We start from the raw sequence: 18,015 nt of genomic DNA, 5'->3' as shown, positions 1-18,015 counted from the left end.
TCCTTGGTTTAAAATGACTATTTGATTTATCTGGATTATTGATTGACAGGGTTTATATTACTTGTAAGAATCTGTCGAGTTCTTACTCACCTGTTCAAGCTAACTCAATGCCTATATGTCTATGGAATCAAGATTAACAAGAACGCATTTATAATTCCTGTAAATCAACCGAGCAAGGCAATTGGGTATATGTCTATCCCAATTGCGAATCCGTTCCCCGAGGCCCGGGTTCAAGAACTTGCTCTATTTAATTCTATATGCAATCTAAAGTTCCCACTTTCGAGTTCAACATAGATTCGTAGATAGTATTCCACTGTTAGCTACTCAGCAAAATAATTAAGATCAGAATTAAATAAACAATCCAATATGACAAACAAAACTCGTCGAATTAAACGTCAAACAACAACTTTCATGTTTTACCCATGACCCCAGAATTATGGGTATTAGCTACTCATACTAATGTTTAACACAATATGGTTTAATTTCATCACAGTTAGCAAAAACAAAGAGAAGAAAACAAGAACTTGATGATCCAATCTCTTCCTTGCCTCTTGATACCTTGCTTTCGCTTCTCCCAAAAAACCCGTCCTCTAACCTTGGGCGAGCTTCTTTTTATATAGGTTTAGCGGTTCTCTCCAGATTTCCAATTTTCCCTGACTAATTCTTTTTCGGACTGGGAGACGCGCGAGCTCGCGCATTGCTTCGCGCGTTTTTAATAACATTCTGCCTCCGCTCCTTATGACGCGCGAACTCGCGCGTACTTCGCGCATCTGTTCGCGCACTTGGAGTATCCTTTCTTCCATTTCTTTGTTTCATCCTTGCATGCACTCATCATCCGAGGGGTCGTTCTTGCTCATAAATTATTCCAATAGCCTCTTGAAAGCATCACATAAGCTCCTCATCCTGCAATTTATACAATTCACAATTATAGCCTATTTTTTTGCCTTAATTAATCATATTATGGCATTGGAATATAATCAAGCGGAAGTATAAACAATAGTTAAATCACCTAGATTTAGCCTATTATCAGTATCAGAACTGGTTATCCTTGAAAAGACTAACACCTTAGGAAAAGATCAAAATGAGTGCACCACCTGGAAACTGGGAAGGGCAATCCACTGCTAGGCCTCCAATTTTTAATGGTCAGTACTATTCTTGGTGGAAGAACAGGATGAGAGATCATATCATAGGAGAAGACTATGAACTCTGGGACATAGTCACTGATGGTACCCTGGCAACCACAAAGAAGAATGATGAAGGAGTGGACGTGCCAAAGACAAGAGCTGACTGCACTGCTGAAGATTTGAAGAAATGGGAGAAGAATGCCAAGGCCAAGAAATGGCTTGTGTATGGACTAGGTCCAGACGAGTACAACAGGATTCAAAGCTATACTACTGCAAAGGAAATATGGGACACTTTACAAGTGGCTCATGAAGGAACTCCTCAAGTAAAGAGATCAAGAGGAACACTATTATATTCTCAATATGAGAATTTCAGTATGAAGGAAGGAGAAAACATCCAAGAGATGTATACAAGGTTTACCACACTGACAAATGAACTTAAGTCTCTTGGAAGGGTTTTCTTGAAGAAGACAAAGTTGAGAAGATTTTGACAAGGGTTCTGCCTATCTCTTGGGAAAGCAAAATCACAGCTATTCAAGAATCGAAGAACATTGCCACTCTTAAGTTGGATGAGCTAATTAGAAATCTCACTGCCTATGAACTTAGAAGGCAAACCATGAAGATGGATGCACCCAAGAAGGAAAGGAGCCTGGCATTCAGAATCATTGAAGGTGCTGATCTAGAGGAGGATGAAATGACCATGATCACAAAGGACTTCAAGAAGTACCTAATGAGAGGAAAGGGTCCTTCAAGAAGTGGAAGCTACATCAAACCAAGGGTTCCTGAAAAACAAACCAATGAGGGGTGTTACAAGTGTGGGATGACTGACCACCACATCAAAAACTGCCCTCAATGGGAAATTGAATGGAAGAAGGAAAGAGCTAAACGAAGTAACAGGAAGAAGGAACATGTTCAAGCCAAGAAGAATAAAGGATCAACAAAGGCTATGGTTGCTGCTTGGGGAGAAAACTCAGATGAGGACTCAGAGGATGAAGATGGAGATGAACAAGCACTTATGGCAATTGGAGAATCCTCTGAGGAATCTGAGGTAAGTATAATTCATCTCAAATACAAGATTAAATTTTTGTCTAAAGAAAGGATATCTGAGTTACTCTTGGATTTCATTGATGAATCTGAGAATCTAAATAATGAAAAGGAACAACTGTCTAAGGAGTGTGTGATTTTGAAAGCTAAGTGCAAAAATCTGGAACTTAGGGCTAGTGAAAGTGATAGTAACAATGCTGAGTTAAAGAACTAGGTTCATGAACTTGACACCACTATCCTAGAGCTAAGATCTGAAAATCTAAAACTCAAATTAGGAACATGTAAAAAGAAAGCTGATCACACACAACTCACATTAGAAGAAAAACTAGGAAAAATGAAAGACGAGTTGTACAAAAGAGATGAGCAGATAAGAGTCCTTAAGGAGGATCTAAGCAAGGTTAAGCACGAGCTAGACAGAATTTGTAAATGGAATAGGTCCTCCGATGCACTTTCATGGCTACATGAACACCATAATAGCAATAAGAGAGGACTTGGCTACGGGACTCCTGCACCTAAGTCGGATCCCAAAAGCAAGTACCTCATACTTCCTGAGAAGAGAATATGCACACACTGTGGTAAGACTGGTCACTATAAAAGTGAATGTAATGCAAAAGAAAAGGATAGTCAAAAGAATAAAATATTTGTTCAAGGGAAAAGTAGGCTGCCAGGATGGGCCAAAAAGAATTTGATTCACCCTTTTGCCAATAGAAAGGCACCCAAACTAGTTTGGGTTCCTAAGACTAACCCCTGGTTTCCTTTTGCAAGTCCAAGTGAAAGGAAGCAGCCAAATATAGTATATGCATAGCGGCTGCTCAAAGCATATGACAGGTAGCAAGAACCAGTTCCTTTCACTTGAGGACCTCAAAGGAGGTAATGTCTCCTTTGGAAATGGGAAGAAAGGTGAGATCATTAGGGTTGGAAAGATAGGTAAGACTGATTCTCACTCTATTGAGAATGTCTACTTGATAGATGGCCTAAAATACAGCCTAATCAGTGTAACACAATTGTGTGATAGAGGTAACTTGGTAGCATTCACCTCTACCAAATGTTTTGTGATAAATATTACCACTGACAAGATTGTTTTGCAGGGAAAAGAGTAAACAATATTTAGATTGTAGATCTGTGCACACTTTCAGAAACTGAACTTACTTTCTTAAGTGTGTTGGATAATGATCCCCTTCTTTGGCACAAAAGACTTGGACATGCCAGTCTAAGTCAACTCAACAAACTAGTCTCCAAGGACTTGGTGATAGGACTGCCTAACATTAAGTTCAAGGAAGACAAAGTTTGTGAGGCTTGTGCAAGGGGGAAGTAATAACTAGGGATTTTGACGTGTTTTATGCCCCTTCTTGCTTACGCTTTGATTATAAATTATTACAAAATAGTCCCAAAAGGCTCATAGGTTGTGCTTGATTGAAGGTTTGATCGACAAAGTGACGATATGTCAAAGATCGGCTCAAAAGGAGTGAAATCTGCACAAGTACCGAAAACAAGGCAAACTCAGGACAAACAGGCCTAGTGCGGCCACACTACACTTTGTGCGGTACGCACTAGGGAGATTCAGAGAATGGTAAAACCAAGCTTCAAGCAACGCGGCCGCAGTACACATTGTGCGGTCCACGGTGAAGGCTCCGCAGCCGCACTGCCATTATATGCGGTCCGTGGAAGAGAACTTCAGAGAGTTGAAATTGCCAAGGTTCAAAGCCATGCGGTCCGCAGTCATGTTTGTGCGGACCGCGCTAGCTGCCTCCGCGGCCGTGGTCCACTCTGCGCGGTCCGCGGAGCCCAAGTTCAGAGAGCCAGGATTTGATGTCCAAGAGCCTAGTGCGGCCGCAGTCCATTTTGTGCGGCCCGCACTGACCCCGCAGGGGCATTTTTGTCCAGTTTTTCCAGCTTAGTATAAATAGAACCTTTTTCCATTTTTTAGGGTATCAGTTATTTTATTTCAGCAGCTGTGCTCGTGAGAACATCATCTATAGCCATTTTTGGCATCTTAGCTTACTTTTAATGATAGATTTTCTGTATTTTCTTTAGTGTTTAATTAATATGTCTTTTTCTTCATCTATTTCTCTATTTTCTTCTTCAAGCATGAGTAGCTAAACCCATTAGCTAGGGTTGTGGCTCAACCCTAGTGTGGGTAATTGATGGGTGTTGTGATTTAAGGTCAGATTGACTATAGGTGTTTGTATTTGGGTCAATTTTATGGTTTAATTTATGAATTGGTGGTTGCAAATACAAGTTTGTGCTAAGTTGACTTGGCTCTTCTTGAGAGAGAGAGCCTAAGCTTCCAAAATTGACCCAACAAGGAATTGGGATGGACTCAAGAGAATTGATAGTCCCAATTAAAGGGTTAAACCTCGAGAGAGTAATTACCCGACTTGAACCCTAGTTGCTTGAGCTAATTTACCTACCCATTTGGTCTCGAGAGAGTCAATTGGGCAAAATCACTCTTTCGACCGAGAGGTGTGAGAGTGGGTAAAATTGTGCAACGGTTATACATATTTCCCCAATCATGTCAATCAAGCTTTAGAAGCAATTACCCGTCAATTAGCCACCTAGGTGAAAGTCACTACCCTAGTGCCCCTTAATCCATTAGATACAACTCTTAGCAATTATCTCTTAGCGTAATCTAGTTTCAATTCTAATTAGTAGTTTTATCATAGTAGTTTATAAAAGAAAACCCCAAAAATTATGAGAAGACCAAATAAGAACACTCACGCGATCCTAAGCTAAGTAGATACCTAACTCCAATCCTAGCTCTCTGTGGATTCGATCCCGACCTACAAATCGGGTAAAAGCTATTGCGACCCTCTCTCGCTACTTTGTAGTGGTGCGGAGTTGGCTGCGATCAGGAAGCAGGTAAGATCCTCTTTCAAAAGCAAGAAAATGGTAAGTACCACCAGAACGATGGAACTTGTCCATATGGATCTTTGTAGACCAATGAGAACTCTGAGCTGAGGTGGTAAGAGATATGTTATGGTGCTTGTTGATGATTACTCTAGGTTTACTTGGACATTGTTTTTAACATCTAAAGATGAAGCATTTGACAGATTTACTTCTTTTGTTAGAAAAACTCAGAAACAACTAGGTAATCAACTTGCATCAATTAGGTCTAATCATGGAACTGAATTTAAAAATGCTAAGTTTGCTGAATTTTGTGATGAGCATGGCATAGATCATAATTTTCTGCTCCTAGGACTCCACAACAAAATGGAGTAGTTTAAAGAAAGTATAGGACATTAGAGGAAATGGCTAGGACTATGCTACTTGCTAGTAAATTTCCTCACAGCTTCTCGGCAGAAGCTGTGAACACTGCATGCTGCATCATAAATAGTTGCATGACTAGACCNTTGATCTATGATGATTAATCCATGATTGCATTTGAAGTAGCCCCAGTGGCCATGAGTAAGCTTTAAAATCTGGTTATCTCACGTTTTTTATGCAACTTTTCGATGATGCCAAAAGGGGGAAAAAGGTTGTGCTTTAAACAAGTGATGTTTAGACTTTGAACAATGATGTTTATAACCTAATGTACCTGGTCCTTGATGATAAGTGATAAAAAGGAAAAATGTTTCTAACATTGTGTTGATGTTGAGCTGAGTTCTGGCAGGGCCTAAGTGTATGAAAAGCACTGAGTTTCTCATCATCAAAAAGGGGGAATTTGTTGGCCCAAGTGAAGGTTAGTTTTGAAGATTGACAAAGGAACTCAGGCATGAACCAGATAAACCAGGTCCATCTCTCAGGTCCATCCCTCAGGTTCATAAAAACGGGCAGATTCGAGCATGTGGGATGCACGTGAAGGAGATAAGCTTAACTTGGTGTATTTAATATCTCCTGATCGAAAATGTTGCATAATTGATAAGGAGAAGGGCTCCTTAATCAAAGAGAACACTATCCAAGATAGGGAAGGAGTTAGAAGTTGAGATCAACTAGAACTCTTCCACCAAGGAAGAGTTGCATCAGAACTCTAGTTATTTCTTCATCTACTATCTCTATAAATTGCAGGATGTTCTCACATTACAGGTGTTGCACAAAAACACAGAAGTTAAACATGAATTAAGAGCAAAATAGCAAGGTCTTTTGCAAGCTGTTCATGTGTGATTCAAGTGTGCAAACCTGAATCTACATGAACCAGATTGAAGAACCAGCTCCATAAAGAGTTTTATGTGTCTTTCTTTATTTCTAGTTCAATTGTAGTAGGTGTTTTTACTTTGTACCTTTCAGCTTTCACAGAAGCAATTGTAACAGGTACTTTGAGTATTCAAGTTAGAGTAACTTAAAGTTGTCGCAACAGTTGAGGTTGTGTGCCACAACGGGATTAGAGTTAATCCTTAGGTTTACAAAGAGTTTTTGTAAATGCTGTTTTGGCTCAGTGATTTTAGTGGAAGTTTGGGAAAATCCTACTGAGTAGTAGGTCATGTTTTTTTTCACCTTTTGAGCCAGGTGTTTTCCACGTAAAAATCTATGTGTTCTTTATTTTTTGTATTTATTATTCCGCAAACAGCAGTAGTTGGAACACCTAGAAGAACCAGGTCCTTCTATAGTTCAGATAAGCGAAAATTGGGTACCACACAAATCACCCCCTCTCTTGTGTGGTATTGACGTTTAGAACATTAATGACCTCTATGTTAGAGTAAGTGGGTGAGTTGTGAATAATGCGTGGTACTTATGAGTCAAATCTTGAGGTGAAGATGTTATGCTTTTGTGCTTAGTCTATTTTAAATACTCTTGGTTTAATGAGTTAGGAGAATTGTTTAAAAAGTTCGTGTCTATAAAAAAAATGTAGTTTGATTGCTCGAGGACGAGCAATGGTTTATGTGTGGGGTCTTGATGATAAGCTATAATTACGTATTTTAGTCGCTTATTACTCTCAAATTTACTGCACTTTAGTTGAGTTTGCACTTTAATCGCTAGTGTCTTGCACTAATTGTGTGTTTTATGCCTTGTATGAGTGATTTCGAGCTATGTAGATGTTATGGAATGAATTCAAGTGATTTGAAGCTTTGAAGTCTGAGTAAAAGCCCAAGGAGTTAAGCCGGGATCGTATTCGAGGATCAACGGATGATAGAGCAACAAAACGAGGAATCGAGTAGGCATATTGCGCACTATCTAGTAAAATGCACATAACTTCTCGCTTAGAACTCCATTTGGGCTCCACAATATATGGTTGGAATGAGCTACAACTTTCATGTTTTACGTTTTTCCAAATTCGAAACGGAACAGGGTGAAAAACGCGGTCGAAACCGCGACCGCGGACCTGGACATGACTGAGGCAATACACTTGCCAAATACCGCATCCGTACCGCTGTTGACCGCGACCGCGACCGTCCAGACCTGAAAAATTGTCCTTTTTCGTGTGGGAGAAGGTATAATTATTTGGGCCCGACCCTACTTGGTATATATACATGGAAAACGGTATTTTTGAGGAGGAGACCAATTTTTGACACAGATTCGACCTAAGGAGGCAGAGACACAATAGGAGCAAGGCGGGTAATTCTTCAACGAGTTTTTCCTTCATCTTCCTCTTTTTCATTGTTGGTTATGATTTTTAGTATTGTAGTTTTACATACTATTATGAATAGCTAATTTGTTATCTAGGGTTTTGATAGAACCTTTTGTAGGATAAATTCTTGTTATGTTTTTATATAATTGAGTCGTTGGATTTCTCTACTTGTTCAACTACGTGTTTGTTGTTGTTGATTGAATGGCCATCAATTGACTGTGCCTATTTAGTGTGTAGTGCTCGAGAGAGAGTATATATTTAGGTAGTTGTTGAATAACGTCACTCCTAACGTATGTGAGAAATCAATACAGTGGGTTTAGAGGCAGGTTTAGAAATAACAAAGCCTTGACGTGGTCATAATGAGCGGTTAGATAAAGCCAACTAGCGTAGTTCGAGAGAATATGTCTAGTAAATTGTTGTAGTTGCTCGAGAGAGAATTACGACACCTAAGGTGCTCACGATCAGTAGAGAATACATTGGCGAAATTGTAGGGAACATAGCTAGAAGGATGCCGACAATTGGGGAAATAATAACTCTAGACCTCCTTAATTTAGTCTCCAACCCTTTGTCTCGTTAGTTGATAATTTTACCGCTTTCTAGTATTTGCTAGTTAATTAGTTAGAAATATAAATCTCATTCTTTATAATTTAGAAAATAGATCAAACTTGTCTTTTTAGTGATATTAAACAGATATAGCTAAGCCTAGTTCTCTGTGGGATTCGACTCCGAACTTTTAGACCGGATTATATTTGCAGCGACCGCTTATCCTTTTTAGGACTAGAGTTGGGCGTGATCAGGCACCAACGAAGCTGTGGGTTTGGGTAGCACTTCCTACTCTGGCTCTTGTCGGAGCTGGATGAATTTTTTGGTGATCGGCAGCTTGGATATCGGTGGATTGGGGACGGAGTTTGGGGCTGAGGAACTTGAAGAGTCTGTTGCCTTTTTTTTTAATTGTATTTCAATGTATCTCGTTGTATTCCATGTATTTCATTGTATTCAGCAGCATGTATTCAATGTATTGTAGAATGTATTCATATGTTTTTTTTAATTAATATAATTTATGTATTCAGATATATATATGTATTCAAATGTATCTACAGTATGTATTCATATAGTTTTGCACTATAGATGACCTGCTATACTTCATGTATTCAATGTATTTTTATGTATTTAATTGTATTCAATGTAATTATATAATTTCAAAATATAAATCTATTTGTAAAGATACCACTAAAAAATATTTTAATAAAGATACCACTAAAAAAAAAAGAAAGGATGGATTGAATCTCTGAAGATTGCTATGTTTTTCGGTTGAGAAGCTTTTCTATGACTGGAAATACAAATTTTATTTGTTATAATTGAGTTTGTTGAGTTATATTAGGAGTCTATCGCGTTAATTGATTTACTTACTATTTTTAAATAGCTAAAACCTTTTTTTTCCCGCAAATTCCGTTACTGTATTCACGAATACAGCTCGCGAATACAGTCGAATACATTCTCTGCTTAGCTGGACTCTCCTGTTTTTTTGCCGAGTTTTGCTACTTTATTCATGAATACAGTAGCAAAAATACATTGAATACAGTCTATAACAACTGAAAACATAGCTATAGGAAGTAATTTAGTAAATGGTAGCTATAGCAAGCTAATAATCACTAAAACATAGTGGTTTCCGAAACTTTCTCATTTTTATATAGCTGATCACTTATTAAATATTATTGTCATTAATAGCATCATTCTTTGTTTATTTCATAAATAATAGATTTTTTTACAACTTTAGCATATTTTAAAACATATATATGGAGGTTTAAAAATAAATAGATTCCCCAAATTAAGGAATCAGTTTTATCATTATTAATATCGGAAAATTTCTCTCTCCTTTTTGTACTATAAGAGCCCGTTTAGATAATTTTTCTTTTTTTTCGAAAAATTTTCATTTTTTTCGAAATCACCATTTGTTTATAAAATTTATAATTTTCACTTAAAGATGCATTTTAAAAATTTTCAAAAATTTAAAAAACTCCAGAAAAGTATTTTCAAAATTTTCACATCACTCATAAAAATTCAAAAACAATTCAAAATTATATTCATATCCAACGCAACTCTAATATTCAAATACTTTTTTTTTACAATTTTTTTTTTCACTTTTTTTTGGGAATCTTACAATTCTTATGTCCAAACGCCCGCTAAAACTTTCGTCTTTTCATTCTAAATTCTTTCCTCTTTCTCTATCAATTCTTTTTGAAGCCTTTTGCTTTCATCTATGGCTACTAACGGTGTAGGTGGCCATTACCACTAATCAAGTTAGGTCGATTTTCCTTTTCAAAAGGCTGTGGGGAAGTTGCATCTGTTTCTGCTTGATTCTAGAGATTTTTTTTTATTATTTCTGGGTTTTTGGCAAGCCGATTTGGTCTTCAATTCTGCTGATAGCTGTTGGAATCGTTGCTGAGCTCTAGTCGAGGCTATTTCTGACCTTTATTTGGTCTGTTCCCTAGTGTTTTCTCGGCTTTGAACTGGTAAGTTCGACATCTCTGTACTTACATGTTCCTTTGAAATGACAACCCCTATTCTCTATCAAATCTGGCATAATTTGTTAAACTCTCATGTTTGGACTGTAATATGATTATGGTCATGAATGCATTTGTCACGTAGTGTAATTAAAGTAGATGCTGAAATTTGGTTAATTCAAGATATGAACACCAGCATAATTAATTTATGAAATGAGTAATTAAACAATTTTATTAAGCCAAGTATGATTAAAGCGATCGTGCTAAAGTCATGGAACCCGCGGTAAAGGAGCCTCCGCGTCCATGGTGGAAGAGACGCCACCAGCGGTGAAAAAGCTCCTTGAGGCTTGGCTAACTGACACGCTAACCAACATTCTCTACAAGCCCGCTCAGGATACAGTCATAGAAAACGCAAGGACGTGCCTTACACTGACTATGGTCGAGCAGCATGGCCCTTGCCCTCCTCCGATAATAGGTACTACTCACACTGTTAATAATGCAGGTGACAACACCCTCACAGCCATTTTGAAGGAGGAATCATTCTCCTTATTTTACATAAATGTCATTCATTGCTATTTTGTTGCTTGATGCTCCTCTATTATTGCTCAAATCCTTTGGAATATTAAATGTGCATTGTTTTCAGTTCCCCACTAGCATTATCTCACGTTATTTATGCTAACTAATTCTAAATCTAGAGATATTATCATTAACTAGGTTTAACCCTTTATTACATAAGATTTAATAATTTAACCGAAAGTTTATATTTTTTGGTCAAACACTGAGCTCATAGTGTAAAGAAAATTTACACAGTAAATCTATATAAGTTAAATCCTAGGATTATTCAAATTCCATATTTTCTCTGTTCTAAAAAACAAAAAAGGAAAATCTTCAGCCAAATTAACACTTGGCCCGCAGCTGCCAACAAATGCCCGCCGTTTCTGTCTCTGGCCAACTCCAGTTGTAAGTTCCTCTCTCTCTCTCTCTAACTCATATACGCATATCTCTTTTTGTCTCTCATATCTCGCTTATGTATGTCTTTTTAATGGTTTGACTATTGATAGTCTTTAGGTAAATTGGAGATATGGAAAATATAGTTAAAAAGTATCAGCAGAGATTCAGGAAGGTGAAGGAAGAGATGGACACGTGGAATGATCTTCAATCTCGACTGCTTTCTCAGTTCACCAATGCTTCTTCCATCATTCAGCGGTTACAGGTAATAACTTTCCCAGCTTTTTTAACCATGTTCTAATGGCTGGCTTCTAACAGTAAAGGGCTTTTGACATAGTTTACTTTTGTCCCTTATAAAAGATTACATTTTTATGCAGATTCTTCAAGATTCTAAGAATTATGGTACCCTGAGATGTGTTGAAGGCATTGAAGAAGCTGTTTTGCTTAAGCAAATGGATTCTCTTCAAACTATCTTGCTTTCTATGAATCAAACTCTGTAGGTCCTTTTTTTTTGTCTTTGTATTTCATGATTTTTAGTTATGTCAATCAATCAACTATATGTCAATCCGAACTAGTTGGGGTGGCTATATGAATCCTTTTACTATTCGGGCTCATTTCATTCTAATACCAAAAATTAGTCTTTTAAGCTAAACTAGAGGTTATTTGAAACACTTATATGCAAGTCCCTAACCAGAGATAAAATAACTAGTGGCAAACACAAACTTTCCTCAGTTATAAAAGTCAAATATTTGTCATTGCCCTTTCGAATTTTTTGTTTTGTTTTTTTGTTGGTAATTGATTATGTTAGCAAAAGTAAGTGAATTGCTTTTGACTTTCTTAAAACTGTGGGATGAGGTTTGTTGTACGCCAGTAAGTGAATTGCTTTTGCAGTTTACTTGTGCATTTAGTTATTGGAGCTAGATGTTGATTATCAACTAAGAGGGTTATTCTTTTTTCCCCTCTTTCTGTTTGGTTCAAAATCTAGGGAAAATTTTTGTTCTGTCGTGTTATCGCTTGAGAAGATGGTTCGTGATGGTAGACAGCTTGTAAAAGGGGGATCCACTCAAGTAACTGTGAAACAGCTGCAGCAACGCGTTGGAGTAAAACCAAGCATTGCTGATTGCTTGGATGGGCTAAAACTTCTCTGTGAGATGCACCAATCAGAGTATGCATAGATAAGAAAATATATGTTTTTCCTGTTTCACTTTTCCTGCCTTATTTATCTTAAATTACGAAGTTTATTGTCTTTTTGTACTAGTAAATTCCATTGTTGAGCCTTTATTAGCAGATAATATGTTGTTTCCTAGTAATATAGCTGTACTTTGATATTTCTTCCTTTGAATTAGATTTTCAGATGTTATCCTTAAAAAGAAAAATGATATATAATCATGCTATCCACTATCACCTCCTTAGTATCACTTCCTGCATCAGGAGCTTTTTCTCTTTAACGTGAAAATGATATAGCTCTGCTATTTGCTATGGTAGGTTAACATGAACAAAATTTTGGTTTGAAATCAAGTTACCTCTTTCTTCTCTTTCTTCCTGTCACCTCGAATGGATTTGATATAGTTTTCTTCTAAGTTGCCCGACATGGTAGTTTAGGTGCCGTACCCGTGTCGACACGACACTAGTATGGGTGTGGGTATGGGATCCGTACCGGATCTGGTCAAACAATTTTGGGTACTTTGACCACGTCAGACAGAAAATTCGAGACGAGATACAATTTGATTCCCGAAATCAGAACCAAAACTAGGGTAAATCAAAAGAAAATAGCATACTTTATCTAGGAAATCAATTATTTACTTATCTACAACTTGAGAATAAAGAAGTTCACACTTTACAAGCTAAGTATTCCACAGAATTTCTCATAATTTAGAGATATTTTTATATTTTTATTTTTTTGAATTATTTTTAGCCGGATCCTCCCACCCGTATCCATACTAGGATCCATATCCCCGAATCTTAAAATTTACATCTCGAAGGATGCGATCTCTAGATACGCACCCGTGTCGGACACCCGCACCCGTGTCCGAGCAACTTAGGTTTTCTTTTTCCATACGAACTAGTTCTTATTCTTGCATTATTATGCATTGAACACTTTACGTTACTGATTCTCTCAGTACATTATTTCAGGTACCATCTTAAATTATCGGTCATATCAGCAGTTGCTTTAAAACCCAGGTATCATATGACAGTTTTTTCCCACTTGTTTTCCTTTCTAGATCTCACTGACAGAGCTAGGTATAGGTGGTCAATGTCCTGTCAATTTATTTTTCTTTTCCTGTTTTGTTGGCTTGATATCTGTTTTTGAGTCGAAAATCAAGCTCACGCTGTTTCGATTCGTGAAGAGCATTGGGATATTCTGGGATTTCATCCTAGTCTTGTCATTAGGTTACATTTCTCTTTCTTTCTAAAAATTTATGCACATATTGAAGCTTGATTTCCCTGCAGTGCAACTGATGATTTAGGCGCGCTTCAGCAACTGTTGGTTGATCAGCCTAACATCCCCAAAGAGGAAGGTGAGTATAAATCGATGTAGTAAAGCAATTCAAGTGACTTGCTAATCCATGTGGCTTATGGTGTGGGTTTGAATTTGTGCAAGTCGCATCAAGAACGAAACTATCCATCTTTATTCATCCTTAAAAAAAAGAACAATAAAAGCAGTGTCAGTATGAATCTAACAGTCCATAGACAGTTACTCTTTCCTGTTAAATGAACATCTTGTTGTCAGAACAAACTGTTATTGCATGGCAGTTGTATCTTTGCACGTTTATGAAGAGAAGAACTGAATGTATTTTGGTTTTGTCAAAATTTGGATGTGGTGATTACAAGTTCTCTTTCGTTAAGTAAGGAAAGAGAATTTTGTATTAGAGGTACCAATATGTGGATATGACATTTGTCTGACATGAGTCAATATTCTGTCAGACACGAGTCTAGGACAACCTAAAATTAGAAGGCAGACACTCTTTGGGTGCAAGCCTGAACTAAAGATATGGATGTTGACTTGATAATGCATGGAAAGTTTGTTATGGAAGAAGAAGAAAAAAGTTATATATTGCCTCTTAAACCTGGATTACTGGCCTCTATGCCCACAGTCAAACCTAGAATGTAGGAGTTAAATTAAAAGATTATATAAACATTGAATTGCTTCAAAACTGTGAATTTTACAATTAGAGTCTCAGGCATGTAGTTTTTCATGATTCCTCTTCTCCTTCCTTTGCGGTTTAGTTATTAAGGCAGCTAGTACCCACCGTAATGTTGTTTAAGTTACTAATGATGCGTAACTTCGTGTTAATTGCCCATCAAGTTACCTAATGCCTTAGATTATAGCTCTTCGGAAATGTACAAGGTAAGATCAACCATATGAAGCCTCTTGACAATGTAGTTTTGCTTGTAGCTGGAATTAAGCATTATGGCAGTAAGGTTTCGTTAGCTCGAGTTGAGCTTCAGCTGTGCTAAAACAGAAGCTTTTATTGCATTGTTTGAAGTGCACACGTATGTTGTTATTGAACCCACACTTCTACATTCTAATTGCTTCTATTCTGCAGTAAATTTCATTTTTGATATCATATTCGCTGAAGAGATGGCTTGATGTCCTTCTCGCATGGATTTTTGGACTCATGAAGTGATTTCTGAACTGGTGAAATCTGTTTAAAGTTCAGACTGAAGAAATTGAGGCTTTTCCCCGACCAAAGAGAACACAGTCGTCGATATTGGAGTCCTATCCAGTGGATATTTGCACTTGGGTAAAGCAGAGAATTATTTTGATCACTCCAGGTGGAAGGGTTTGGAACCTGGAAATGGAAGAGATTCTTAATATAGATATCACTGTAAACTTTAGCTGCTTTGTATATTTATTTCATTTATTTACATTTTCTATAAACAGCTTTTTGTTCTATTGGTCCTTAGTTGGTACTTGGTAACATAGTTGTGATCAAATATGAAACATCTTAAAAAGACAATATTTTAAATTTACTAAATATTGTTCCCGAAAAAGAAATACTACTGGTAAAAATTGAAAATAACAGAAGTTTTACTCCAATGCTACTCACAATGTAGAAATGAAGGCCGGTTTTCTGAAGTTGCAGAGCGAAGACTCTGTGTTTTATGAGTCAACCTGAGAATTTAAGTATTTAAATATCTTCCCCAACTACAGAAATAAAAAATCATAATTTGTAGTTTTCCACTTGTTTGTTGTATTCATTCATCAACATCAACTCCTGCTACCAGCTCTTTCCCTTCCTTCTTCCTCTCCAACATGGCCCCATTCAAATCCTAAATTCAAGATTCATGGAACAATATGAATTTTGCTCAATTTCATCTTTGGACTTTGTTGCTGAGTTGATTTCATAGTCTTGACCGTTGAGCTAACAGAGTCTTTTTCCGTAAAGGTATGAGCTTTTTTGGTTAACTGATGTTTTCTCTCAATTCAATTCTAGTTTTTTCTTTTAACTGTCACTAGTAAAGGGTGTTTACTTTTTTTTTTTCAATTGAAATTGGGGTACAACTAGTTTTTGTTTATATTGACTTCTTTTTGGTCATTGAACTTGATTAGTGAATTGTTAATTTTACTATTTGTAATTTGTTTGGGTCATTGTAATTTTGATCTTTGATTATAGGGCTACTAGTTAATTTTGATCATTGTTATTGTAGTTGGATCATATGGATTTTACTGGGTTGTTGTTGTTGATGATTATATGGCTACTAGTTGTATTCCAACCCAGTCATTTCTCTTTTGGGATCTTCTGTTACAAGTTCCTCTTGTTTAGTTTTGATAACATTTTCAAAGATGGACCTTTATATATCAATAAAGCATAGCAATGACAACAATTGAATAGAAGAGAAATGCTGATGGCTTGATTAAAAACATAAGCTTGGTTAAAAGAATTCCTATAAGTGGACACTTCGAATTGTGTAGCATTCTGTGAAGCCTCTCCATTTTCTATTTCTTGTTTTATGTTTTGCTTTCATCTCTAGAATTGAAGTCTGGGAAAATGGACATATTGCTTTACAAGTTTAGTTTTTCTTTTTTCATCACATCATGGAAATAGTAGCATTTCATATTAGTGGGAGCAAACTCTTGTTCAAGAGGTCGGCTTATGTGTGAGCTGCCGTTTGTTTGAGATTTTTGTGATAGGATTTGAAGTTATGTTAGATGCATTGACAAATGACAGGTACAAAGCTTTAATGGCGGAAAGCTGGGATGGGAATCATGATCCTGGTAGCCCGTCCGATGAGAGTTACCATCTCGAGAGACTGCACATAGAACCAATTTATGATGCATTTATATGTCCCTTGACAAAACAAGTAATGCAGGATCCTGTTACCCTGGAAAATGGCATGACTTTCTGAGAGGGAAGTCGAAATGTTATTCGAAATGAGGAGCTCATACCCGTGATTGTAGAAATGTTAAGAAGTAGCAGTCGCAGGGTTCGATGTAAAGCTCTTGAAACGCTTCTAGTTGTGGTAGAGGACGACATTGATAATAAGGTTGTAGAACTTTGGTAAAAAAGTACTTATGTTGTTACCAAAGTCGATTTTATTTCCTATTATTTATGTTTTTCCAATTTTAATTTCTTTTATCATATGCCCTGCTCTTTCCTCAGGAAATAATGGCTGAGGGCGACAATGTACGGACAATAGTGAAGTTCTTATCACATGAACAATCCAAAGAAAGAGAGGCAGCCATTTCTTTGCTGTACGAGCTATCGAAATCTAAGACTATGCGAAAAAATTGGTTCAGTTAATGGGGCAATTCTGATTCTGGTTGGAATGGCTAGCAGCAAATCGGAGAATCTTGTGACTGTTGAGAAGGCTGAGAATACTCTGGAGAACCTGGAAAAGTGTGAGATTAATGTAAAACAAATGGCTGAAAATGGTAAAATCAAGGAACTTACTCTAGAAGCTCTAGACAGAGATAAAAAGGCCAAAAGACAAAATATCGTTAATAGTAATGGTTGAATGAATTACAAAGTTGAAATACAGTTCTATTTATAGGAAAAAGGACTAACTATCCTCATCCTAAACAATCTAGGACTCCTAATTATTGTGAATCAAGAAATTGATTCAAAGGTACTAAAGATGACATTTTTAAGACAAGGGAACAACTAATTAAAAAGGTACTGAAAATAAATATGACCTAACTAATAACCCCAATTCTAAAGAACAATGAACATCAAACTCTTCAAGTAAACTCTGTAAAGTGCTTTCATGAAAGTTTCCTTCTTTATTTCTGCATCTGCTATACTTGGGTGGAGAAGAACTTGTCTCAAGTGTGTCTTTCGTCGATCAGTAAGATGTCCATGCAACTGTTATATCCTTTTTTGTTTCTGTATTTTCATTTGCCCAGCCAACTGAAGTTTCTTCATGTGCAGCTCTCTTAGTTTGCATCGCTTTCCCTCCTTCATGGCAAGGAATTTCATTATGTTTCATGAACATTTTCAATTGAAATATTATCTGAGTTTCCATTCTGTTATAGATGAAGACTCAACTTTCAAAGCTTTAGCAGTTGAACAGTCAGGTTATTTGGATGCATTCTGGAATGCTTTATGATACTTTCTGGAACGCTTCATAAACACATAGTCGTTATTGTTTTCCTCATTATATCATTCTGTAGACCTTAGAAGGATTAAATCTAAGTATCTGGATGCATCATCATAGATTGATGGAGATCCCAAATCTGTGGAACAATCCTCCCATTTATCGTCTTCAGGTTTTTTATAATAACTTCCTGGAATACTTGCGTTAGGTCTGAAGTTTCATTGAAACTATCTTGATTATCATGTAGGATTTATTTTTCCTCCATATGCTGATCATTTTTCTTTGGTTTCCTCCGACTCTTTCTCCAACAGTGTAGAGTGTCTCGTTTATACCTCTGTTCTTCTTTTTTTTTTTT

General features: G+C 36.8%; 1 protein-coding gene and 1 pseudogene across 12 annotated transcripts; both read left to right on the top strand.

Moving 5' to 3' along the window:
* The first annotated feature begins 9,859 nt into the window (after positions 1-9,859).
* Positions 9,860-16,611, top strand: LOC109219392 (uncharacterized protein At5g43822-like). Of its 12 annotated transcripts, none has more exons than XM_019383844.1 (8): positions 9,860-10,181; positions 11,088-11,132; positions 11,234-11,385; positions 11,498-11,616; positions 12,106-12,285; positions 13,254-13,301; positions 13,572-13,639; positions 14,669-16,611. In XM_019383844.1, exons 3-8 carry the CDS (start codon positions 11,254-11,256, stop codon positions 14,710-14,712), a joined length of 591 nt encoding a protein of 196 aa, XP_019239389.1. In that variant the 5' UTR covers positions 9,860-10,181; positions 11,088-11,132; positions 11,234-11,253; the 3' UTR covers positions 14,713-16,611. The 12 variants fall into 12 exon arrangements, with proteins under 12 accessions (XP_019239389.1, XP_019239384.1, XP_019239390.1 ...); XM_019383839.1 differs by having other exon boundaries at positions 9,860-10,647; XM_019383845.1 differs by lacking the exon at positions 11,088-11,132.
* LOC109219391 overlaps positions 16,308-18,015 on the top strand; it is a 4,136-nt pseudogene continuing 2,428 nt past the window's right edge.

The sequence above is a fragment of the Nicotiana attenuata genome, unplaced genomic scaffold (genome assembly GCF_001879085.1).
Source record: "Nicotiana attenuata strain UT unplaced genomic scaffold, NIATTr2, whole genome shotgun sequence".
In the NCBI taxonomy this organism is placed as follows: domain Eukaryota; kingdom Viridiplantae; phylum Streptophyta; class Magnoliopsida; order Solanales; family Solanaceae; genus Nicotiana; species Nicotiana attenuata.
Note: the sequence above shows the minus strand (reverse complement) of the source record. Positions and strands in the feature narration are given on the sequence as shown.